Source organism: Leucopleurus acutus (genome assembly GCF_964270905.1).
Source record: "Leucopleurus acutus genome assembly, chromosome: 7".
NCBI classification, from domain to species: Eukaryota; Metazoa; Chordata; class Mammalia; order Artiodactyla; family Delphinidae; genus Leucopleurus; species Leucopleurus acutus.
This window is the reverse complement of record NC_139150.1, coordinates 80,559,420-80,581,594: the sequence shown is the minus strand read 5'-3', so window position 1 is coordinate 80,581,594 and position 22,175 is coordinate 80,559,420. Positions and strand designations below refer to the sequence as shown.

Below are 22,175 nucleotides of genomic sequence, written 5' to 3'. Positions count from 1 at the left end.
TGTATTGCCTCTCCTTTTATTAAGAAACAAAACAAAATAGGCCATAGTTCTTTGCTTAATGCATAATGCTTCATATGTTTGTGGCTAAATCCCGTAGAAAGTCATCTAGGTTGTCATTTGATTCTGCGGGTTTACTTACTTTCTTTTCTCTTTCTTACAGAATGGACATGGTGGTAGTCGAAGTCAGCAGACAGTAGACAGTAAGTATATGAGCTAACTATTCTTGTCGTGGCTGGTGGAAACCACAGACAGAAAAAGAGCGTAGCTAATGTGATGGGAAAACAATTGGCCAATGGCTAATTCTGCAAAAATAGTCCTTCTACATTTTGTTTGAGAGCTGTGTCTGATCCATCGTTGGCATCATTTCTTTGCGTTTAGAGTTTAGCTAGAGATTCCCCGTGACCAGGTTGGAGCTGATGGTATTATTAGAAATGTTATATCCACAGCAAGAAGGAGGTATTGTATTATTCTGCCCTTGTCAGACTGCACCCCCAAGTGTAGAGTGTAGGCTGGATTTAAAAGATGCTTTGCTCAGAGGCCCAGGTTCCAGGATGCTTGGAGGGCTCTCACTTCAATAATGTGAAAGACATTTCAAGCAGAAATTGGCATGCTAGTTCAGGAAAGACATTGTGAGGAAGAGAGATAAAATGTTGCTCACTATAAACACTTGGGAGAAAAGGAGGGGGCCCTCCACATCCAGCACAGCTCAGTGATCACTGGAGATAGTGTAGGTGAATCCCCGTTAGTTGTTTCCTTTGTTCTTAGCTAATTTATCTATGGTTATGATCATAGTGTAAAATGAAACTGATTTTCATTCATCATTCAGTAAAGCAAATGGGTGTCCACTATCGGTATGGAAGTCAAAAAGACCCTCTTTATTTAGGAATTTTTGGAGAGTGGCCATGGAATTTTGCCAGACCGGGAGTGGGCCTCAGTTGGAATTGAAATGACACATGTGATAACGTGGGTAGCTCTGAGAACACTGGTGTCACAGGAAGTATGAATTCCACAAGCCGTAGTGGGAAGTTTCTTTTGTCCAGGCATGGGGTCGAGAGCACATAGAGGTGTACTGGAGATTTTAAGTGAGATAATGAGATGTGAAATGTCCGTAAAACATAGTGCACGTTTTAGATAGGTTTTTATGTCCTGTGCTCTCTTCTCCAACCGTCTCTCTCTCTCTCTCTCTCTCTCTCTGTCTCACACACACACACACATACACACTCAAATTCATACAAACACATGTTCTTTGAGAGGCTTTCTGTGAACCTGTCATTAACGTGATCCGACACTCAGGGAGGTGAGTTTGGGGCCAGGGACATCTATGGTGTGTTTATCTAGTTTCTGTAAGAACAGGTGTCATTTGGGAAGGACTGTGAGTAAAAAACAAGCCTCAGGGTTGTGAAGACCACTCTTAAGAACTGACTGTGCTGTGTTGACCTGTTGCTGTCTGTTCTGGTTTTCGAGCTATCCTCCATTTAGAGACTAGTGTGTGTCCCCTGGACTCCCAGGGCCTCCCAAGGAAAGGTGCTGCCACCTCCTAACTGGAAAAGACAATGATGCTTTATTCCCAAGCACATATCTGAGTTGTATGTGTGGATGGCACTAAAACTGAGTCTTTTCTGCAGCTAGGATTGATCGCATTCATGCTCTTCTGAAAGCCTAACGCGTGCGTTTGTGTGCTCTGAGGTCTGTTCTGTTCAAGCACATGCGAAGGAAGTGCTCACTGCGCTTTTGAAAGTAGGTGTGGACAGCAGGGGTGTCTTCTGCAGATTTTAGGCCTGTGTAGCTCTCCACAGTATATGTACCCTGGGCTTTTAACCCCTTCCTGCCCTAAACTGTCTGTGACCTTTCACAAAGTCAGCCTGATTTGATAGAAGCAGACCTAACCCCTGGGTGGTTCGCCTACCAGATTTTCACTGTCCCTTGCTGTGCTCATGTTGTAACTGTATTTGTCAAACTTAGAGCCTCTTTCCCTTTCTGGGTGTGGCTCAGGGTCGGGTTCCTTTAGTTGGGAGGAGTATGTTCACCCCAGAGGGGCTGTGTATGCTGGTAAAGATGTCATTTCTCTCCTTGCCTGGGACCTGTGTTCTGACAGTCCTCTCCATAGTCACAGCAGACAGAGAAGGGCCTACCTGTGGCATGCTTGTGCATTTTCCCCAGGGGTGTAACTTTGTATATGTCTCAACTGAGCCTGACGTGTCACAAAACATTGAGCATATTTCTGACACTTAACGGTTGGTTCTGGCGCTAAACAGATCTGTTTCTTACAGCTCCTTCATCTGTTCCAGCTCCAAAGACAACAGACCCTCCCTCCGCCCTCCCATCCGTGGGCTCCCTGCCCAGCACCACCTCCTGCACTCCGCTTCTGCCCTCTGTACCCCAGCACACTGCCGCTCTGCCCTCCTTGTCCCAGCCTGGTGACCTGTCCAGCAGCCCCCTCTCTCAGCTTAGCAGGTATGTGGAAAATACGGGCCCAGAGTCCGAGGCACACGGGGGCGAAGTCCTGGAGCCCTTCTACATGGCTGTTCCCATGAGCAGAACCCACTGTTGCTCCCTGCATGACGTCCTGGCCTTTTGCAGTAGGGCCGCAGCGTAGGTGGCTGGGTAGGGTCTCACAGGCACCAAGTGTGAAAGCCTTGCTGTCCTGTAATGCCCCTGCTGTCACAGAGCCCTGGGTCCCCTGGGAATCAGGTGGGTCCAAGGGGTCACTGCTACTCTTCTTCAGCCCTCAGGAGGGTGCCCCGAACCTTGTCTCTCCTCCGCATTCTGGGCCCCGTTGCTGTGATGTGGGGTGAGAGTGCTGGGGGTTTTCTGAGCAGGTCACTGCCTCGCACTTGTCATGGTGTCAGAGATCAAGTTATCAGAACAGGGTGCAGGAGAATGGGATTTGTCTGGTCCTTACCCTGTCTTCTGAGTAGACTTCTCCTCTTTCCTCCTGTAGCCAGGAACAAAAGCGTTTGATTTGAGTTCTGCATTTGATGGGAATTCAAGCTCTGTCTCTGGCATGTGGGGTTGAACATAGGAACTTTCTTCCCTCACACACAAATATAATGGGGTCTCTGGGGCTGGCTGTGTTCTTAGTGCAATCCTGTTCTTAGCATTTACAGTCTGCAGAGCAAATGGTTAGAGTTGTCTGAGCTGGCTCTGTAGCTTTCCTAGGGCAGGATGTCCCAGATCCTCATGGTGAGTGACCCTTTAGATCATTTCTGACCACAGAGCACCTGGACTGGGTTCCAAGGCCACATGGAAGGAAGGATGTGAAGGGATGGGCAAGCTCGTGTGCAGCCCTCCTAGACGCGTGGGTCCCTCGAGTGGAGTGCCGGGGGGTGCACACGCGGGGCTCTGCCTTGTCTTCCAGCTCTCTCTCCGGCCACCAGAGCAGCCTCTCCTCTGTGCACACGGTGCTCTCCACCAGCACGTCACACACGGTAAGTGTTTTCCTTGCTCCCTCGCCCAGCACCCTGCTTAGCCAGCTTGGAGCTTAGTCATGTGCAGGTGGGGCTTTAGTTAGTGGATTTTAAATATCTGAAATACTCTAATAGCTTGGCTGTAATGTCTCCATCTAGGTACATGGTTTGAACAGATGATTTCCTAGGCAACATGGAGGACATCTTGCTTCCTAAGTCCATGTCTCTGTGGAAGAATTGGTTCTCCATACCTGATAGATGATTGGCAGGGCTGTCAGGTGGTGAATTTGTTCCCAAGAACTCACTGAGCTCCCTGTTCATGATAGGAGACCTTTCTACCTGGCAGGGTTGGTTTTATTTGCTGGGGCTTCTTATGTTGAGGTCTTTGCAAGTTTTCTTATGTTGAGGTCTTTGCAAGTTTTGTAGAGGAAAGTAGACTCGTTGCTAACTTCCGCATGGCCTCTACTAAAAGTCAAGTTTAATCAAGAGCAGTGTTCCTGGGGAATGCTCTGTTACTTTGTGAAGCCCCCACTGTAGGGAGAGTGCTTGAAAGGAAAGGGAGAGCTCGCGTGTCTCTGAGACTGACAGCCCAGTCAGTGTAACTGCATTCCAGGTTGCTGGTGGTCGTGGAGACTTCACTCTTGCCGTCTCAGGCCATCTTCCCCAGCTCAGAGGCAGAGGCTTTGGGAAGGTTGCTGTTGAAGAAGGAAGTGTGGGTATGGAGAGGCAAGAGTGGAAGCACAAGCGGGCGAGTGTCCTGGTGCGCTGAAGAGTGACCTAGATGGTGGTTGCTGAGGTGCGGCTTCTGAGCTGTGGAGCTGGGAGCGTGGTCTTGGGTAGGACTCGGTCTAGACCGAGCGGGCTGAGGGCTGGCAGCCGGGCCATGCAAGGAGGCAGGGCAGCAGGCGGGTGTTGTGCTAGCAGCCGGAGAGGCTGGAACGTGGAAGGAAAGGTGCCTGGAGAGAGCACAGTGTCCCTCTGCTGGGAGACAGCAGGCTTCCACAAGGTGGAAGTAGATGGTTCCTCAAGTAGGGAAGGAAGTTTTGGGTGCAGATGAACGGGAGAGTCGGGAAACTGGGGGAAATTGGTTTCCTCTGAAGAAGAAGTCGAATCTTTTGCTGTAGAATGAAGCAATGGAAGATTCAGGTCCTATCCTTTATCAGGACCTGGCTAACATCGTGGCTTTCATACTCTAGCTTTCCAAGTGAAATCAGTTTACACATAATTCTTTGTCTTAAAACACATAGATCACTGTCTTCATAGCAGAGATTGGTGTGAATATCTCTGCCCTTGGAGTAAGTTGCCCACCAGCCAGTGCCTCCTGTTTGGCCAGTGGGAGCCCTGAGATGTCCCCTTTGTGAGCCCTGCAGAGCTGGCCTCCTGTTCCGGGCACTGGGTGTTGGAGCCCAGAGCTCTTGCTCTCATGGATTAGCTGCACTCTGTGTCTTAGCAGGAAACCCCAAATCTTACAGTCCCAATGGCCACAGCCAGAATCACCTAGTACAATTGCTAACGTCGTCACAGATTCAATAACGAAAGACATAAAAAGATATATACTGAAAAGTTTTTGTCTCTTTTCTACTTGGTTGTACCCCTTTTCCTCCTATTTTCTTGATCCTCTAGTTTGTATTTTATAAACCCATAAAATGCATACATAGCAGTTTTCCTTCTGCCCTTTTTCTTTTCCTGTAATATAAATGGGAGTATTCTCTACATAGTGTCCTTTATCTTTTTCCCTCACTTAACAGTGTATCTTCAGGAGGTTTCTGTGTTGAATCAGAGTTCTTTGTTCTTTTTTCACAGCCCTGCTGCATTACATTATTTAATCAGGCCTCCTCTGATGGAACTTTAGGGCCATTTTCAGTCTTGATACCTTGGAAATACTGTGGGTTCAGTTATAGACCACCACCGTGGGAATATTGTGGGAAAGTGAGTCATATATCTTTTGATTTCTTAGTGCATATAAGTTTTGTTTACACTATACTGTAGTCTGTTAAGGTGTGCAATAACATGTCTACAAAAACAACATATCTTAATTTAAAAATACATTATTAGCTAAAAATGCTAGCCATCACTTGAGCCTTGAGCAAGTTGTAATCTTTTTGCATTTGTAACATCAGAGGTCACTGATCATTATAGCAAATATAATAATGAAAAGACTTGAAATATTGTGAGAATTAACAAAATGTGACGCAGAGAGAGGAAGTGAGCCAATGCTGTTGGAAAAATGGTGCTGATAGACTTTCTTGACCCAGGGTTGCCTCAGACCCTCACTTTGTAAGAAACGCAGTATCTGAGAAGCACAAGAACATGAGATGTGCCTGTACAAACAACAGTGGATAACCTTCTGCATGTGTTTCACGTGTGCAGCTGTGTCTAGAGTGTAAACCCTGGAGGTGGAATTGCTAGGCATTTGTCATTTTATACAAATTGCTCTGCATAGTGATTTTAACCCACTTAGATCTCACTGGCAAAGAATGAAATGTCCTCTTTCCCCACGTCCTCCTGAAATGATGTTACCAAATATTTGTATTTTTCCAATGTGTTAATAGAAAAATGACCTGTCAGTATAGTGTTTAATCGAAAGAGCTTGAACATCTATTTTATATATTGGAAAGCCATTAATTTCTTTTTGGGTGAGCTGTTTACATTTTTCATTTTCCTGTCAGGTCTGTGGTCTTTATTTCTGTAGTAGGTAGCCCTTTGTGAGGGGAAGTGCAAATATTTTTCCTAGGTTTGTCATTTTATGAATTGATTTTTGAATAGTCGGATATATCATAGTCTGTCACAGCCAGGTCTTTCCTACCTTGTCTGTAAAGGAAATCTAGTGTATTCTCCTGCCCTTCGTGTTCTGTGGAAGGTTTGGTGCAGCTGTGCTTTTCTGGGCCCATCTGAGGGGCTGAGTGGCAGCCCCGTCGGATGGTCCGAGCGAGCCAGCAGCTTGTCTTCCTCACAGATTTGAGAGGTGAGGGGGCAGATACAGGAACGCCGCCAGGGTCCACTGAAGTAGGAGAGGCTTGCTGAGTGACTCTGGAGTTCCCGTGGATTCCTCATACTCCCCAGTCTGGGAATGTTCTTTTTTTTTTTTTTCTTTTTTCTTTTTTTAATCCTGTGGTTGAAAGGTTGTGTGGCCAGTGCCACCATCACAGTGCGGTGGTCAGAGCCGTTCCTGATCCTGTGGCGGGTGCCCTTGGCTCCACGCAGGGGGCCGTGGAATGGGTGCTGGGCAGCCCTGGCCCTACCCTGGGCTCTCGTCTTCCTGGTTCTGTCTGTCCATCTAGGCGGAAGGGGCAGGAGTCCCGACGAGCCCCAGAAGACCATAATTTCAGCGGTCTTCACTTGCTGAGCCGATTCTGGATACTAGTGCTCGGGTGGGCAGGGCGGCCCGCAGGGCTGGGACCTGCACGGCGCCGTCTGTGCCATGGAAAGCAGAGCACACGGGGGCCCCCTTTCTCCTGGTCCTTCGCTTCTTCAGCTTCCCCTCCAGGAGTTTCCCGGCTTCTTTGTTGTGCACAAGTTCTGATTTGGAGGCTGGTCTCAGTCTTACAGAGCCTTTTCCTCCCTCTTTGACCCTTGATTTGCCCAGCCAGGTGTATCTCTTCCACCCACTCCTCAGCCCCTGAAGCCCTCCTGATGCCTCGTTTACTAGCAGCTGGGCAGGACCCTTGGCACTCAGGCTCTTCACAGCTTTCTGCTAGGCTTTGCCCTTCTTTCCTCTGTGGCTCTTGTCAGGCAGGCCTAGGGCCGGGCCGGGCCCTGCTTGGTAGTCCCTGGTGACCCACAAAGTGTCACCAGATCCTGGAGCAAAGGCCCCTCTTGGCCACCTGTGACTTCAGGTCAGAGGAGCCAGGAAGGCTCTGACTTGGGTTGGGCTGCTTGTGGCCGCAGGCTCGACTCTCCTGAGGCTCCTTGCTTTTCTGTGAGGTGGCTTTTCATCTCATATTGAGATGCTCTGTGCTCATCTGTGTCCGTGCTTTGTTTCACTTACCAAAGCCTGAGCAACTTTAATGATTTTTTTAGGAGGGTTTTTTGGTCGTAAATCTCCATTTTAATGGTCTTGAAAGCTCAGCTGATGAGTTGTGTCCCAATGGCCTACTGTGGCTGCAGTGTGAGAGGCCACGGTGAGCACACTGGTCCATCTGAGACTGCGGGCACACAGGCCAGGCCGGTTCTTGTGCACTCTTGTGCTTTGCCCCCAGATCCATGTGTCCTGGCTTTTGTCTTGCCAGCATGCCGGCGTGGAGAGCGCCCCTTCCCTCCAGTCCTCAGCCACCTTCTCAACGGCAGCAACCTGTGCCTCGAGTGCCGCGTCCTCAGGGCTCAGCCTGCCAAGCAGCATGAACACGGTCAACAGCCTCTGCCTGGGCGGTACCGCTGTGAGTGCCCCCAGCAGCAGTGCCAGGGCCACGCCCTTGGTGACCTCAGGTGTGTGCCCCCCGGGGCCTTTCCAGCTCCCCCGCCCCTCGAAGGTGCTGTTCTGCTTCCCGGGAGGAGGCCGAGGCGGGCAGGCCTGGGGGGGTCCACGAGCATCGGAAGCTCACAGTCTCCCTCCGGCTGTGCCGCCACTTGCTTGTCATCTTTGTTCCACTCACCTCTTGAGGCCGGATCTTCCAGAGCTAATGTGGGGGCCAGGTTCTGGGTGATTCTGAAATCAGTGTCTGGGGGCACGCTCCCCTGGGCAGATCCCTGGCAGCCTTTGTGCTCGTAGCTCCCCATTCTTTTCTGTCCTCGCTCATCCCTGGAGCTGAGATGATGGAGCAGCTCTCATGGGCTCTTCTGCTCTTGCTGTGACTGCCTGGCAGCCAGACCCGGGCAGACTGTGGTTTGGTAGCGACTGCTCGCCCGCCTTTGGCCCAGCTGTGCCTCTCCTGGCGCTGCCCGGCCTGCTTTGTTCTGAGGGGCAGGCGGTTCCTGCTGCTCGGGCCCTCTCGGCGCAGTGCGGCCTTCAGGAGAGGGTGGCGGTGTTTTGTGCCGCAGGGCGCGGACCCCTCTGGTAACACAGCCTGGATGTGGTGGCACGTGCTCTGTCTCCCCCGCCCCCTAGCATGGCTTCCGTTTCTCTCTGCTGCTGCCCTCCCCTCTTGCCCGTGGCCTCGTCTGGGATGGCACCGTGACAGTGGGCTCGACACCCGCCGTGCCCACAGTACGTGAGGAATCTCGCCCTTGTGGTGGCCCCTTCACTCCATTTGAGTTTGCCTTCACAGGCAAAGCGCCCCCCAGCCTACCCCAGGGGGCGCCTCCCCTGCTGCACAGCCAGTACCTCGTGGGCCCCGGAGGACTGCTTCCTGCCTACCCGGTGAGCGCATGTGGGGCTCTGGGCCGGCCCCCGGCAGGACCTGGGGGCCTTGGGTTGCTGCTGCTCCTTCCCTGAGCCCACCTCTGCCGCTCGGATCCCGGGCGTTTCTCCAGCTAGACTCCGTCAAGGCAGGGCATCTAACAGCCTTGTTGGTCCTCACACAGGTTTATGGCTATGACGAGCTCCAGATGCTGCAGTCACGGCTGCCGATGGTGAGTGGGATTTGGGCTGGTGGCCGGGGGGATTCAGACTCTTGAGTCTCGCGCATCTCACCCGCGCGGCCGTGACTGCTACACTCTCTGGCCTTCAGGACACTCGGCCTGAGGACTTCCCTCAGCACCACAGCTGAGAAAGCTGCTTCCATCTGGTGGTTGTGCCTGCTGCACCTACAGCCTGGGCACTCGAGCGTCCTGCACTCGTGCCTGGGGATCTTGAAGATCATTGGGACCTGGGGCCCCAGTAGGCAGTGTCCCTACCAAACGTGGGTCCGTCTCTTCCCTCAAGTTCCACCCCTCCCCCCACCAAAACAAACAAACAGGACGTGGCGCTGCTTACGTGCCCCTAGACTTTTTATAAAAAAGTTCTCTCCGAAGTACCATCTAGTGTTTTTGGCTTCTGAAGTGGCCATTGGTGATGCTCGTGATGGCAGCTTTGTTATTCTGAGTGAGTGGCTGGAGCCAGCAGTCTTCAAGGGCCCTTCTGGGTTTAGCCTGCCATCCCGTGTATAAGAACGCTGGCCCCAGGATCTCTCTGGTTGCTGCAGTCTCACTCTGAGGGCAGCATTGCCTCTTTATTCTGGCCCTTGCTACCAGGATGAAGCACTGGGCCTTCTGGGATGGCCACGTGAGCAGGACTGCAGTGCAGAAGAGGTACAGGACGAGGCACGCTCCCTGCCCGGACAGCCTGCAGGCTCCTGTACCGCCACCCCCTTCTTGGTCTGGCGTTTCCCAGACTCCTGATCATTTGCAGCAGACCAGGGCATCTGTCACATTGTCTGGGAGTAAATAGCTATTTGGACCCCGATGTCAACTCTTCTGGGTATGGTCTTTCCTTTTCCCCAAGTGAAGGTGAGGTGTCCTTCCTCAGACTCCTCTCCACTGGTGCTAGCCCCTCTTGGGCTGGCCACAGAGAGCTCAGGGAGCTGCAGGCACCACCTCTACCTCCCAGGCCCCAGTGGCTGATGCTCGTGTCTCTCAGAAGACCCTTTCATCTGCTTGGAATGTTTCCATAGGTTGGTAGCTGGGCAGCTCTTCCCCAGTGTGCAAACCAGCAGCCAATCACACTACTGCTCAAGGGGCCTGCGGGACTTTCCAGCTGCTGCCCATGTCCCTGGAGGGCCCAGAAAGGATATTGAGGACATGATGACAGATTTCTAGAGTGGAAAACAGAACTTAGGGTTTCTGGGGATGCCTTAAGCCCTAGGGCTTTGCAGGGAAACCAGAAGCGGCCCTAGTCCCCCTGACACTCGGGAAACCTTGCAGCCAGGAGCCCCAGGGCATCAGAGATGGAATGCAGGAGGTGGTCCTGAATGAGTCTGAAGGTGGTGCCTGGTTGGGCCCCTAGGAATGACTCAGTGGGAATCTAGCCCTGGGCTGCTGCATATTCCTTCAATCTTTTTGTGCCTTAGAAGCAATCACCTCTGAGCCTGCCTTTTGAGATGCATTTCTTTCATTTTCCCCTTTGGTTATTTCTTAGATTCTGATACTTTTGTGCCTCATTTCCACCTTTGGATTTTCTTGTGTCAAAGAGCTCCCCCTCCTGGGCTTCCTCCAGGCCTGTCCCCGCTTGTGTTCTACTAACTGTGCTTTTCTAGCCCTGCCTTCTGTTGTGGTTCTGGTCTGAGGGTGCCGTGGGTTTCCTGGAGGTGTCCGGGAGATGGGGCCAAAGGAGGCTGTAGGTGCCTTTCCTAGACACTGCTGCCCACGAGGAAAGCAGGAGGGCTTTCCCTCGGCTCAGAGGACCGGGGTGTCGTATGTCCAGGGCTGGCAGAGCCCTGGGCGGTGAGTGAGGGTCAGGGCGGGCCTCCCCTTCTTCAGAGAGCTCCACTGTGTTTTGCCTCAGCATCCACGCTTGTCCTGACTCCTGTGCAATGTCAGCGTTGCCAGGGCAGAGTGGGCGGTCTCTCCTAGCTCAGGACCTGACCCCTGTTAAACCCTTTTGGCCCCTCCTCCTCCTCAGCTTTCTCCTTGTCCTGTTAACTTTCCTAGCTGCCCTTCAGAATCCCTCTCACTGGAGAAGCCAGGAGAGTTGGTTTGGCCCATGACATTCACCAGCATCCATCTGTGATGTAGACCTCCGCTGGCTCTGCCCGGGGAAGGCTGAGAGATCGGTCAGTGCGTCTACATGCTGTGTGCCTGCCACACTGCACAGCTCTGACCGGCACCATTTGTTTTGAATTCTCTGTGAGTGCTGCCCTCTGGTGGTGTGCCTGTGACGTCCCTGCGGTCTGGTCGGCCTGGGGAATGTGGCATTGCCTGGAGCACCCGTACTGCCTGCAGGTTCTGCTGTCCTGGGAGTGGGGTGAGGCTCTTGTGCTGACTGAACCTCTCTGGTCTCTCCTAGGATTACTATGGGATTCCTTTCGCTACACCCGCAGCCCTCGCCAGTCGAGATGGGAGCCTTGCTAATAATCCCTATTCAGGTTAGTCTTGTTCAGGGGGTTAGGCATGGGGGCGGAGTGGTCATCGGACTGGCCTGTGGCTCATCCCGGGAGTCTGGAAACAGACGCAGAAGGGCTGCAGAGACCTACCGGCTTCCTATTGTTGTGCTGGCAGCCAGGCCTGTTCCTGTTCACAGGGACCAGTCTGGCTTTTTCCTGGCTGGATAGGGGGCAATGACTGGATTCAGTGCCCCGTTTCTCCCAGGTGATGTCACAAAGTTTGGCCGAGGAGACTCTGCGTCCCCTGCACCTGCCACCACCCTGGCTCAGCCCCAGCAGAGCCAGTCCCAGGCCCACCACACAGCCCAGCAGCCCTTTCTGAACCCTGCCCTGCCACCTGGCTACAGCTACACTGGCCTCCCCTACTATACAGGCGTACCCAGTGCCTTCCAGTATGGGCCCACCGTGTTTGTGAGTATTCAGGGGGGTGTTACTCCAGCTCCAGGGAACAGAAGTAGGGAGGGAGGGACAGGTCCCCACTCAGAGTGTCACCTGGCCTTGAGGAATGAGTCCGGCTTGGGGGCGAGGTTCCTTTCCCATCTGTTTTGAGATCTAGCGTGTTGCGCTACTGAAGACACCTCCCTAGTGGTTGTGCCACCAACTGCCTGAGGCTAAGCCGGGGTGACCTGCTCCCCCAGCCCTGTCCCCCTACTAATGCCTCTCCTGCTCGCCTGCCACCAGGTCCCCCCGGCCTCAGCCAAGCAGCACGGTGTGAGCCTCAGCAGCCCCACCACCCCTTTCCAGCAGGCCAGTGGCTATGGCCAGCACAGCTACAGCGCAGGTGAGGGGTGCTTCCGCCACGGAGAGGCACGGGAAGGACAGGCTCACCTAGCTCACACGTGCCTCTTGTCCCCTGCCGTGCTAGGTTACGAAGACGTGAGCCAGGGGGCGGCGGCGGGAGACTACACCAAGGGTGGCTATGGTGGATCATCGCAGGCACAGAGCAAGTCTGCAGGTTCTGGGCCTGGCAAAGGTAGGCCTTTCCAGGATTGCGGCCCAGAGCAGTCGTCTCCTCCCCTGACTCCTTCTCAGGCGAGGCTGCCCCAGAGGGCCCCTGGAGCGGGGGGGAGGCTGGCGCTGGGGCCAGCTGATGTGGGAACAGCCGCTTTTCCTTCTAGGAGTGTCGGCGTCTTCGAGCGGCCCCGGCCTCCCTGACGTGACTGGGTCCGTCTACAGCAAGACTCAGGTGAGGGAGGGCCGGCACTGGCGGGAGGGCTGGCAGAGTGCTGCCAAGCGAGCCTCACTGTCGTCTCTCTGCCCTGCAGACTTTCGACAGGCAGGGATTTCACGCAGGGACCCCACCACCGTTCAGCCTGCCCTCGGCCTTGGGCTCCCCTGGGCCCCTGGGCCCCGGTTACGCGCCCTCACCGCTCGTGCACGTCCTGCCCGCCCACCAGCAGCCTCACTCACAGCTGCTGCACCACCACCTCCCACAGGACGCTCAGGTGAGCCCGGTGGAGCAGGCGGCCATCCTGCCCTGGGCTGGGGGCTCCGCTGCAGCCTTGACAGCCTTCTCTCCTCCTCCTCAGAGCGGCGCCAGTCAGCGCAGCCAGCCCAGCTCCCTGCAGCCCAAGTCACAAGCCTCCAAACCTGCCTACGGCAACTCTCCATACTGGACAAACTGAACCCTGAAGAGCTGGGGGGCCAGGGCGGGGCCTACCCCGGGCAGGAGAGCGCACACAGCCCGGCACCCTCCCCAGAGTTTCTGAGACGTGTAGCTGTGTCAGCCGAGCCTCTGTGGGGAGCCTGCCTCCCAGACTCCCTGTTGTATGTAATGTATTTATGTATGTATTTGTAAATGTGGTAGAAGGCTTGGGGGAGGGGGGAGCAGCTGCTCCTCTCCCCACTCAAGCCCCTTCCTGCTGTAGCAGCAGCAGCAGCCCCCTTCCCCCCTTCTGCCTTCAGGCCTTCTACAGAGCCCCCCGGTGGGCAGCGTCTGGAAGGGCTGGCTCGAGGCAGTTTGGGGACTGGGGTCAGGTACCAATGAAGAATCACGACTCATCTCCCTCCCTTGTAAACCATTCTTTGAGTTTTCGTCCCTGTGTAATTACTTTATCCCTTGCTTTTTGAGAAACTGGTCCTTTTGTCATCTGTCATGTTCCCCTCCGTCCAAACCTTGATCTGGGAATGGCAGAGATAGCCCTGCCCCGCCCCCCCCCCCTTAGAGGTGGCACCTGTTTGTCTCCACAGAGAGCTGGGGCTTCAGCTTCTGGTCTGGTCTTGTCCCCAGAGACTTGCCTTCCTCTGGCTGACCATTTTTAAAATAATCTGAATTTGCGCTCAGAGATACTCAGCCAGTCAGCTCCCCTTTAAAAAAAAAAAAAAAATCAAAGATATGCCTTCATCTCAGTGACAACATGTCTCCAAGCAAAGGCTCCTCTATTCCAGTCATCCTGAACCAGGTGGGCGACTGTTTCAGAGGTTTTCTCTTTTGCCCAAACTCCACCTAATAAAGTTCTGAGAGCATACTTTCTCTGTGTGGTGTGACTCAGGGAGAGCTCAGGGCAGAGACCATCTTCATTATGGTTCCAGGGATCCTGGACTTCACAGGGCTGAAGTAGAGCTCCCGTGGTCACAGGCTTCTGATAACAGGGTGTTAGGGCTTCAGTGGGTATTCCTTGCTTTGCTGGGCCCTTCTCTTGCCCCAAAACAATCAGCATTCAGGGAGGGAAAAGGTAAAGGACGCAGCTGACAAGGTAGCTAACCCTCCTGACAGGCAGTGCTTATCAACGGTTACCTCTGTTTTTCTTGCAACTCTGTAACAGACTTAGGGGACAAGGCGGTCTCTAAAAGGGTCTTGTCAACAGGATATTACGGTAGGGTAATTTCTTTTCCAAAGGAACAAAGGTAAGAACTCTGAGAATACAGTTCCAGGCCTGTGAGAGAGTAAGTTTGCACAGCTAAACCTCTCTGCCCTTTGCTCTTCATCAACCAAATGCAATCTTGATTGACCGTCGAGGACTGTGGCGGGACAGATGACTAGTGAGCCAGGGTGGTGTGAAGTAGGTAAGTGGGTCCTGGGCTAAATATCTGCTCCAGAAAGTCCCAAGGAACCATTCACCTGGGGCCAGGATTCTGACTTCTCTTAAGCTCCTCCCTCCTGATTCCAGGCCACCAGTCCAGAAGGAACTGGGGCCGTAAAACTATCCATGTCTCCGCCAGGAGGCAGATCTCCATGCTTGTCTGAGGCGCAGCTGTATTACAGCCTGGCAGCTAGCTCAAGGCCTTGAGGTGTTGCCCGAGGCATTATAGCGTCCCGTTGGGGTACAGTCTTTACCTTGTCTGTTTTTGACCTCCAAAATCAATGGTCATTCGTCAGATAGGTCAAGCACTGCTGGCTTAAAAAAAAAAGTGTCCACAACTGAAACTTACTAAATTATGTGATCTATTGCTTTCTGATCCCTTCTTTTAGCAGCGGGAAGTTGGCAAGTGACAATGAAAACAAAAAACTTGCGTAAGGAGGGCAGTGGAGCACTCCTCCATCACTTCACCGACCTACTTGTACTGGCAGCTTGCGCCCTATTTCAGAATTAAGGTTAACAAATGGCTTTGTCTTTAATAACCTTTCTTAAAAGCTGGTAAGGATTTGGGGATATTTATTCTGCAAGGAGGTGAGTTGAGCAGACTGTCAAAAGGCAGGTGAGCAAGATCTGGTTTTTGTTTTAGTTTTTCAGCTGACTCCTGTGCATAACCTGCAAGGGAACAGAGCAAGTATTAAGACCACCTTTTAATTTTAATACACAAAAAAAGAAGAGGGTCATCCCATGGGGAAGTAGCAATACAGGTATATTTTATTTCACATTTTATTAGTAGACAGATGGGCAGAAAAAGACAAAAAATAAACCACTAAAGGGGAAATTGAACACAAAATGCATCAGATAATCTTTTCTCATAAGTTAAACTAAAGAAAAACATCTACAATTTCAGCTAAGAAAACTATTAAAGTCAGGTGTGTCCTGCTGGTTTCAGAATAGTTGAAAATTGCATCTGAATCTTTGTAAATGTAAACCTTTTTAAAAATCAGGATGGGAGGGTAGAGAGTTAATTTTCAGTGGAGAACTACACATTTTCCCCTTCAATCGCTTACTATGTATTTTCCAAACATAAGGAAACCAGCAAATAATTACCAGGGAAGAGGAAAGAAGGGACTACAAAAAAGCTTGGCTAATAGAAAAAAGAACTCTGGAATGATGTGAAATGAAAGGGGAAGACTGCGAGAAGCAACAACAGAATCATAATGTACGTTCTCCACCCAGCCTCAAAATACACAGACCTGAAGAGCGTCCAGAGGCCTCCACTAGAATCGAAAGGAACCTAAAAATGCAGGATGGATCCTGAATTCATGTTACACCAAATAATCAGCACAACTGTACTCACAAGGTTGTGGCCTAAGCCTGAGATCTCCACTCCCGAAAGAAGTTACGTGCTTCAGTTTTCTTTTGCCACAGTATGTGTTCGCAGGACAGAGCTCTGGAACCAGCACCTGGGTTTTACAAGTCGGTCTGAGCTATCAGAATGTCCCACCTCCTAGCAAATCAGCACACCCCAGTCTTTTCTGGAACTGATGACTACTCTCATCAGAGGCAAACCGAGCTCTGAAGAGTAACACCCCAAAGGCTGAGAGGTACAACCTCCACCTGGCTCTCTGAGTCAACGTAAAACAGAGGCCAGCAGGGCCTGTGGGACGGGGCTGAGCAGCACAGCACCTCCCACAGTGCCAAGGAGTCTGCCCTGCCCTGGGGGAGGGACGCTTTGGCAGGAAGAGAAAAGGCTTAGTTTTAGGGCTCCGAGAGCGTAAGACCAAGCACGCGGCGCACGCGTGTGTGTTTTGGGAGTGTGGAGTGATTGATAGGGGGTGATCAGAGCATTATGAGTATGTGTGGGGCGAAAAACTAGTTTCAACGTCCTTCTATTAGAGTTTGCACTCAGTGTTTTGTCACAGGAGAGCTGCTCTGTTCTCTGAATCTGACTGGAGTCGCTTGACTCAGGGGTGCAAGTAGGCCATGGAGTTTGGACAGATTCTGGGACCAGGCTCAACAGTGTCCCATGTGAACCTTAGCACGTTCAACATTCCCACTTTTTTAAGACTAGATTCCAGAGAAGGCTGCTGGGAATTAGTTGGCAAATGTTTGGAGAGTTTGAAGAGCGAATGAAAACCCTGAGATCAGAAAGGAAGGAGGAACTAAGGACCTAAGTATCACAGACTGTGTCCTAGGGTCCATCCTACCTCTGTCCCTCATCAACCCTTTCGTTCTTTCTGAGCTATACAATCTGAAGAAAAGGAGTTGAACGCTAGCGCGCAGGGATCTGAAGTAGGTTCATAGCGGTATTTTCCCCACTGAAAGAACACTGCCCTCCTGTGAACTGACCCGCCCCCATAAGAAACAAAAATCATCGCCAAGTACTGAAGAAGTCCCTGGTTGGTGAAGGCTGATGGAACTCGGTACTGATTGAAGTAACACACGATCGACACCGGGGAAATCAAGGCTGCAGCAATTGCGTGGCAGGAAGATCTAGCGTTGCCCAGACACTGCTTGCAGCCAACTCCCTTGGCTCTGCCAGAAGAGTCAAAGAAGCTCAGGGGAAAGCTCCATGCACAACTTCCGCTTGCACTCCATAGCCCGAGCACATTGAAAGGAGAGAAAAGTCCAGGTCACATCCAGTGAGAAAAGCGGGAACCAGTCACGCATGTCTCACATATATCCACAGTTACCACTATCAGTATAAGCAGCTCAATGGAAACCAAAATCTTAACACATGCACCTAGTATTAATACTAAGTAATTAAAACTCGCTACTTAAAAAAAATCCTCATGGTGAGAGTGTATCTTTCAGGGAAAGGCCATGTTAAATATATAAAACAGATGTTTTCTCTCCCAACAGTGGTCCCCAGTAGTTTGACTTTTTCCCCCAGCAGCATCAACCAAAACCAGCATAGTGATTTTAACTCTTCGTTCCCGTCACTAAGACTCCACACACACACACACACACACACACACACACACACACACTAATCCCCACTCTCTCCCCACTCCCTGGGGGAAAAAAATAACTCTGCCTTCAAAATAAATAGCAATCAGTTCTATGTAAAGTATGAATATTTATTTCAGGCTTTAGATCCCAATCGATTTCGAAAAACAAAATCTGATCTCTCAGAGTAGCTGAGGCCTCTGTGTTAGGCTGAAGGGCCCTGTGCCCTTAGGAACACGTTTCAACAGGTTCAGAACAAAGTCCCTGACGCCTGCTGTACCCCAGCCTTAAGAAGGGAAAGAAAATTCACCACCACGGGGCTGAACGAATGCACACACACTAAGGTAAATGAGCAGCTAAAACTTGGCAAATTTGCTTTGTTAAGAAATGTTTTGTGGGGCTTTTACGGTTTTTTTTTTTTCTTTTGCTACCCAGCATATGCAGCACTTGTGAACTCCCGATGGGTTCCCAGCTTTAAACACATTAAACGTCTTGATGAAAGACTAATTCTTCAAGAATCTAAAAACAGACCAAACGTGTTTTGCTGTCAACACTTTGCAGAGACGAAGTGAGGTGGGAGTTTGAGTTTAAAGAAAAAAAAAAAGAATCAATACAGTGATGGAAGGGTAAAGAATGCAAGAATTCAGACATTCTGTGGAGGATTAGTTTCTCTCCGTTAAGAGGTCCATAAAAAGGAGCAAACTGAGATCCATAAGGGGAGTCACCAGGAGCCGTTTGTTTTCCCCACCCCCATGACAGGTTTTTGCTGAGGGGCCACTGCTAGGTCCCCACTTGCTCCCCTCCCTTTGGCCTGAGACGGCAGGGCAGTACAGGGGCCTCGAAGGAGCACGTCACGACTCCTCATTCCCAGAATCATCATCGTCATAACAGTCGGCATCTTCCTCCTCCTCATCTTCATCATCAATGTCGTCGTCGTACAAGTCGTCATAAAGCAAATCTGAGCTGTTGTCATTGGAAGGCACTTTAGTTTTGATGCAGTATTCCGCCAGGGTCGTGGGGACCTTCACTCCATCCTTTTCTGCTTCGGCTTTAGTGGCTGACACCTGTTTCCTGAAGGGAGGATAGTTTATATAAGTCTCTGGAAGATGGATTTATAATTGGCCTAAACAATCCAAAATTCCTTACTGGTTTCTGAACTTTAGTACCTACCTACCTGAAAGCATCTTTGATAAGATACCCTCTACTACACCAAAGGTTCTAGCCCATCAGGTACCATTCTGAAGGACACTTAAAAATGACCCTTCTGAGGGCTTCCCTGGTGGCGCAGTGGTTGAGAGTCCGCCTGCCGATGCAGGGGACACGGGTTTGTGCCCCGGTCCGGGAAGATCCCACATGCCGCAGAGCGGCTGGGCCCGCGAGCCATGGCCGCTGAGCCTGCGCGTCCGGAGCCTGTGCTCCGCAACGGGAGAGGCCACAGCAGTGAGAGGCCCGTGTACCGCAAAAAAAAAAAAAAAAAAGACCCTTCTGAAGGGCATTTAAAGCCATGCACCTCACATGCTGGTTGGCCAGAAATCACCTCAGGTTTTCCACCTTGTCTTCTCGCACTAAACTCGGAATGCAGTCCCATCAACTCAATAGTCCTCCTACTTAGAGAAAAATCCAAATATCTTATGTTGGATTCCAAAGTCTTGCATGATCCACCTGCCTATCGCTTCATTCTCGCCACCCATTACTTTCTCCAATTCCAAAACATTCAGGCCACTCGGGGGTTTTTTAGTACCTTCAAACATACCTAGTTGATTTTTCTGTGAGGACCAGTTGCTCTTCTGCCCTACATACGGTTGACTGCTTCTTGTCACTCAGATATGAACTTATATGTCACCTTAGAGGAGGCCTATTCGGACAATCCAACTTAAAGCAGCCATCTTGTAATTCCTTCATCTTATCCTACTCATCTTCCTCATTTGTTCATTTTTCCGTTGTTCTCCTTGCGCCCCTGAACGTGAGCAGAGACCTTGTCTATCTTAGTTAATTCTATTTCCCCAGTGCTTAGAACACCACCTGGGCACATACAGCTGTGCAACAAATACTGACTGTATGAACGCATGAAGGTTAATGTTTCCTTCAACAAGTATGAAAATTCGACCCCTCAAGGGACTAGAAAAACTGAACTTAAACACATCAAACCACTATTCTCAGGACTTCCCTGGTGGTCCAGTGGCTAAGACTCTGTGCTCCCAATGCAGGGGGCCCGGGTTCGATCCCTGGTCAGGGAACTAGATCCCGCATGCCACAACTAAGAGTTCGCATGCCGCAACTAAAGATCCCGCATGCCGCAGCTTAAAAAAAAAAAAAAAATCCCACATGCCGCAACTAAGACCCGGTGCAGCCAAATAAATAAAATACTTTAAAAAGCCCCACAAAAACACAACCACTATTCTCCCTTTTAATTAGACCTCTCTTGGTGGATCCTGTTGCCTTACATCCTGATGCTGCTGAGGCTTTCAGGCTTGAATCTCTCTTCTCACAGCTTTCTCCTTGAACCATCTTGTCCATTCCCATGGTTCTAACTCTTCGTGCTGACAGCTCTCAAATCATCAGGGTCCAGCCTAAACTTTTCTTCTGAGCTCTATACCCTTATATGAGCAACTGGATGTCTCCGTCCTGACGTTCCATAGGAATCCTAACTCCGCAAGTCTGCATTTGTCATTGTCCACCTCCATGGAGTATTCAGTTCCTAAAATTATAACTCTTACTACTCCAAAGTCTTAAATGTTTTCAAATCTGTTTTCTCATTCTTGATTGTTACTACGTCAGTATAGTCTTCATCTCAGCCTCCTCAAACCTCAGCCGGTCTCCTAGTCAGTTGTGTTCTTTTGGAACTCAAATAGGATTATCCTTTCACACAAAATCTTTAAGTGACACTCCAACACCTCTAAGATTAAGGACCAAACCCACCCTATGACTTCAGTGTCTTTTAAGACCTGATGCATTTCTTAATTTCCCATTACTTCTCAAATCAGAATTACAATTCTCTTGATGTGTCATGCTGTTATTATACACCTGTGTTTTAGCAAGCATGTTTCTCTCTCCCTGAAAAATTCTTGGTTATGAAGCATTATCTCTCCTAGGAACCATATTATATGTTCCTTCCACTGTATTTTGTTTATGCTTCTACAGTTGCACTTATCATATTACATGTTCATTTACAAAAGTATGAGCTCTCTAAGGAGAAAGACTATGCCTTACATCCTCCCTTTCCTTGAACATCAGGCTCCAGTCCTGACTATTTTATGAAGCATTCCCATTTTCCAATCCTCAGTCCACTCTCACTCTAAACTTCTACAGGTCTTTACTATTTACACTAGTTATCTTCAATCTTTGGTATATACCAGTCACCTAAGTGGCTTGGTAAAAACAAAATACAGATGCCCAGATTCTATCCTTGTAATTTCATTAAATGACTGGATTAGGGAGAGGGTCTAAGAAGCTGATTACGGTGGGCAGAAAACTTATTCAGCTGTCAGATGACATGCATTTTTTTTTTCATATCACATGGTATAATGCCAACTAGATTTATAGAGAGGGACTTTGAAAAGTCACAGAATGTGCTGCAACTGTCCTTGGGGCTCTACCAATCACTAAGTACTGTTAGGAAAATCTTATATCCTATGTAGGATATAATTTGAGAGATGAATGGTTGAGCCTAATACCTTCTCTTTTTTTTTTACAGATGGAGATATTAAAAAACCCCAAAAGTTAACTGATAAAAGGTCACATGACAGTGGCAGAGCTGGGAGTATATTCCAAGTCTCCTGATTCTTATTCTAGGGCTCTGTTAGACCATGTACTAGAGTTGCTGATAATGGTGATTCCTAGAAGATACTTGCTGCTATGGTCAGAAAGGCCATATAAGGTTTCATTAATAAAAAATTTGAAAACAAAAATACCTGGAATGTCTGGAATACACTGGGTGTTTGATACATTTAAAGGACATGTTCAAAACCCAGAACAGTGTCCCTAAAATGATCAGGAGGAAGAGTTTGCAAACGTGACTAGTTTAGAACCTGGAAGTTCTGTGTCCTGGGAAATCAGATCTGCTGTCTCAAAAGCCAAACTCATTAGGCTCAGGCAGAAACCTCTTCCCAAACAATAAATCTAACTGACAGAAGTGGAGTGGATATTTAAGTTCAATTTAAACCCTTGGTTCTAGGATATACTTTGGTTCTGTACGAAGACTTGAAGTAATCAAACAGAAGACATAACAAAACACCTTACCTAATGATTTCAGCATATTCTTTGTCTTTTCCTTTACTGTCCCTCCATTTCCTGAACATAACCGAGGCATCCACATTGGCTGGGGAGAAGGTGTTGGGCTCATTAAGCAATGAGATTACACTTAACAGGATAGTCCTAGAAACAGGAAAAAAGGGTCAGCTATGAATATTCATATTCACAGTATTCAATAGTATTTTGTTTTAAATTTAAGACTATAATATTTGAGACTTTAGGGAAATGGAAATAGAGTATCAAAATTTTGTTTTCAGTACTCATCTGGCTAGGCTAGGAACAAGCTGCTACCTGGGAGACAAAGCAGAGGGAATCTGAGTTTAGCATAAAAGTTAGGTTGCAGGGCAAAATATGAACTCTGTAGAAGGCACTGTCTTAACTGGCAACATGTTCCAATCTACAAAAATTGGAGGTCTGGAAGCTTTTCAAATAACATTTAAAAAATTAACAAGTTAAGTGCAATAGGAAAAAGCAGGAGCAAAAAACATTTAGCTTGAAGGCAATCTTTTTGTGGAAAAGGGTAAAAATGATGCTACTCCATATATCTAATTCATATCATGGCTGCTTAGAAGATCTGAAAACCAATATCACAT

At 49.8% G+C, this 22,175-nt stretch overlaps 2 protein-coding genes across 2 annotated transcripts in view; one reads left to right on the top strand and one right to left on the bottom strand.

Moving 5' to 3' along the window:
• UBAP2 (ubiquitin associated protein 2) overlaps window positions 1–12,987 on the top strand; it is a gene marked incomplete at its 3' end in the record, with an annotated part of 125,751 nt that extends 112,764 nt beyond the window's left edge. The window contains exons 17-30 of the mRNA XM_082842553.1: window positions 161–200; window positions 2,271–2,454; window positions 3,359–3,428; window positions 5,211–5,336; window positions 7,637–7,832; window positions 8,612–8,703; window positions 8,868–8,915; window positions 11,266–11,344; window positions 11,568–11,773; window positions 12,044–12,143; window positions 12,228–12,335; window positions 12,481–12,548; window positions 12,628–12,807; window positions 12,892–12,987. Of these exons, the coding sequence (XP_082698679.1) occupies window positions 161–200; window positions 2,271–2,454; window positions 3,359–3,428; window positions 5,211–5,336; window positions 7,637–7,832; window positions 8,612–8,703; window positions 8,868–8,915; window positions 11,266–11,344; window positions 11,568–11,773; window positions 12,044–12,143; window positions 12,228–12,335; window positions 12,481–12,548; window positions 12,628–12,807; window positions 12,892–12,987 (1,593 nt within the window). The remainder of the gene's footprint in view (window positions 1–160; window positions 201–2,270; window positions 2,455–3,358; window positions 3,429–5,210; window positions 5,337–7,636; window positions 7,833–8,611; window positions 8,704–8,867; window positions 8,916–11,265; window positions 11,345–11,567; window positions 11,774–12,043; window positions 12,144–12,227; window positions 12,336–12,480; window positions 12,549–12,627; window positions 12,808–12,891) is intronic.
• A 2,142-nt stretch (window positions 12,988–15,129) lies between these two features.
• The window catches only part of UBE2R2 (ubiquitin conjugating enzyme E2 R2), a 95,686-nt gene continuing 88,640 nt past the window's right edge, over window positions 15,130–22,175 (bottom strand). The window contains exons 4-5 of the mRNA XM_082842575.1: window positions 21,571–21,705; window positions 15,130–18,402 (exon numbers count right to left, since the gene is read on the bottom strand). Coding sequence (XP_082698701.1) covers window positions 18,183–18,402; window positions 21,571–21,705 — 355 coding nt within the window. The 3' untranslated portion in view covers window positions 15,130–18,182. The remainder of the gene's footprint in view (window positions 18,403–21,570; window positions 21,706–22,175) is intronic.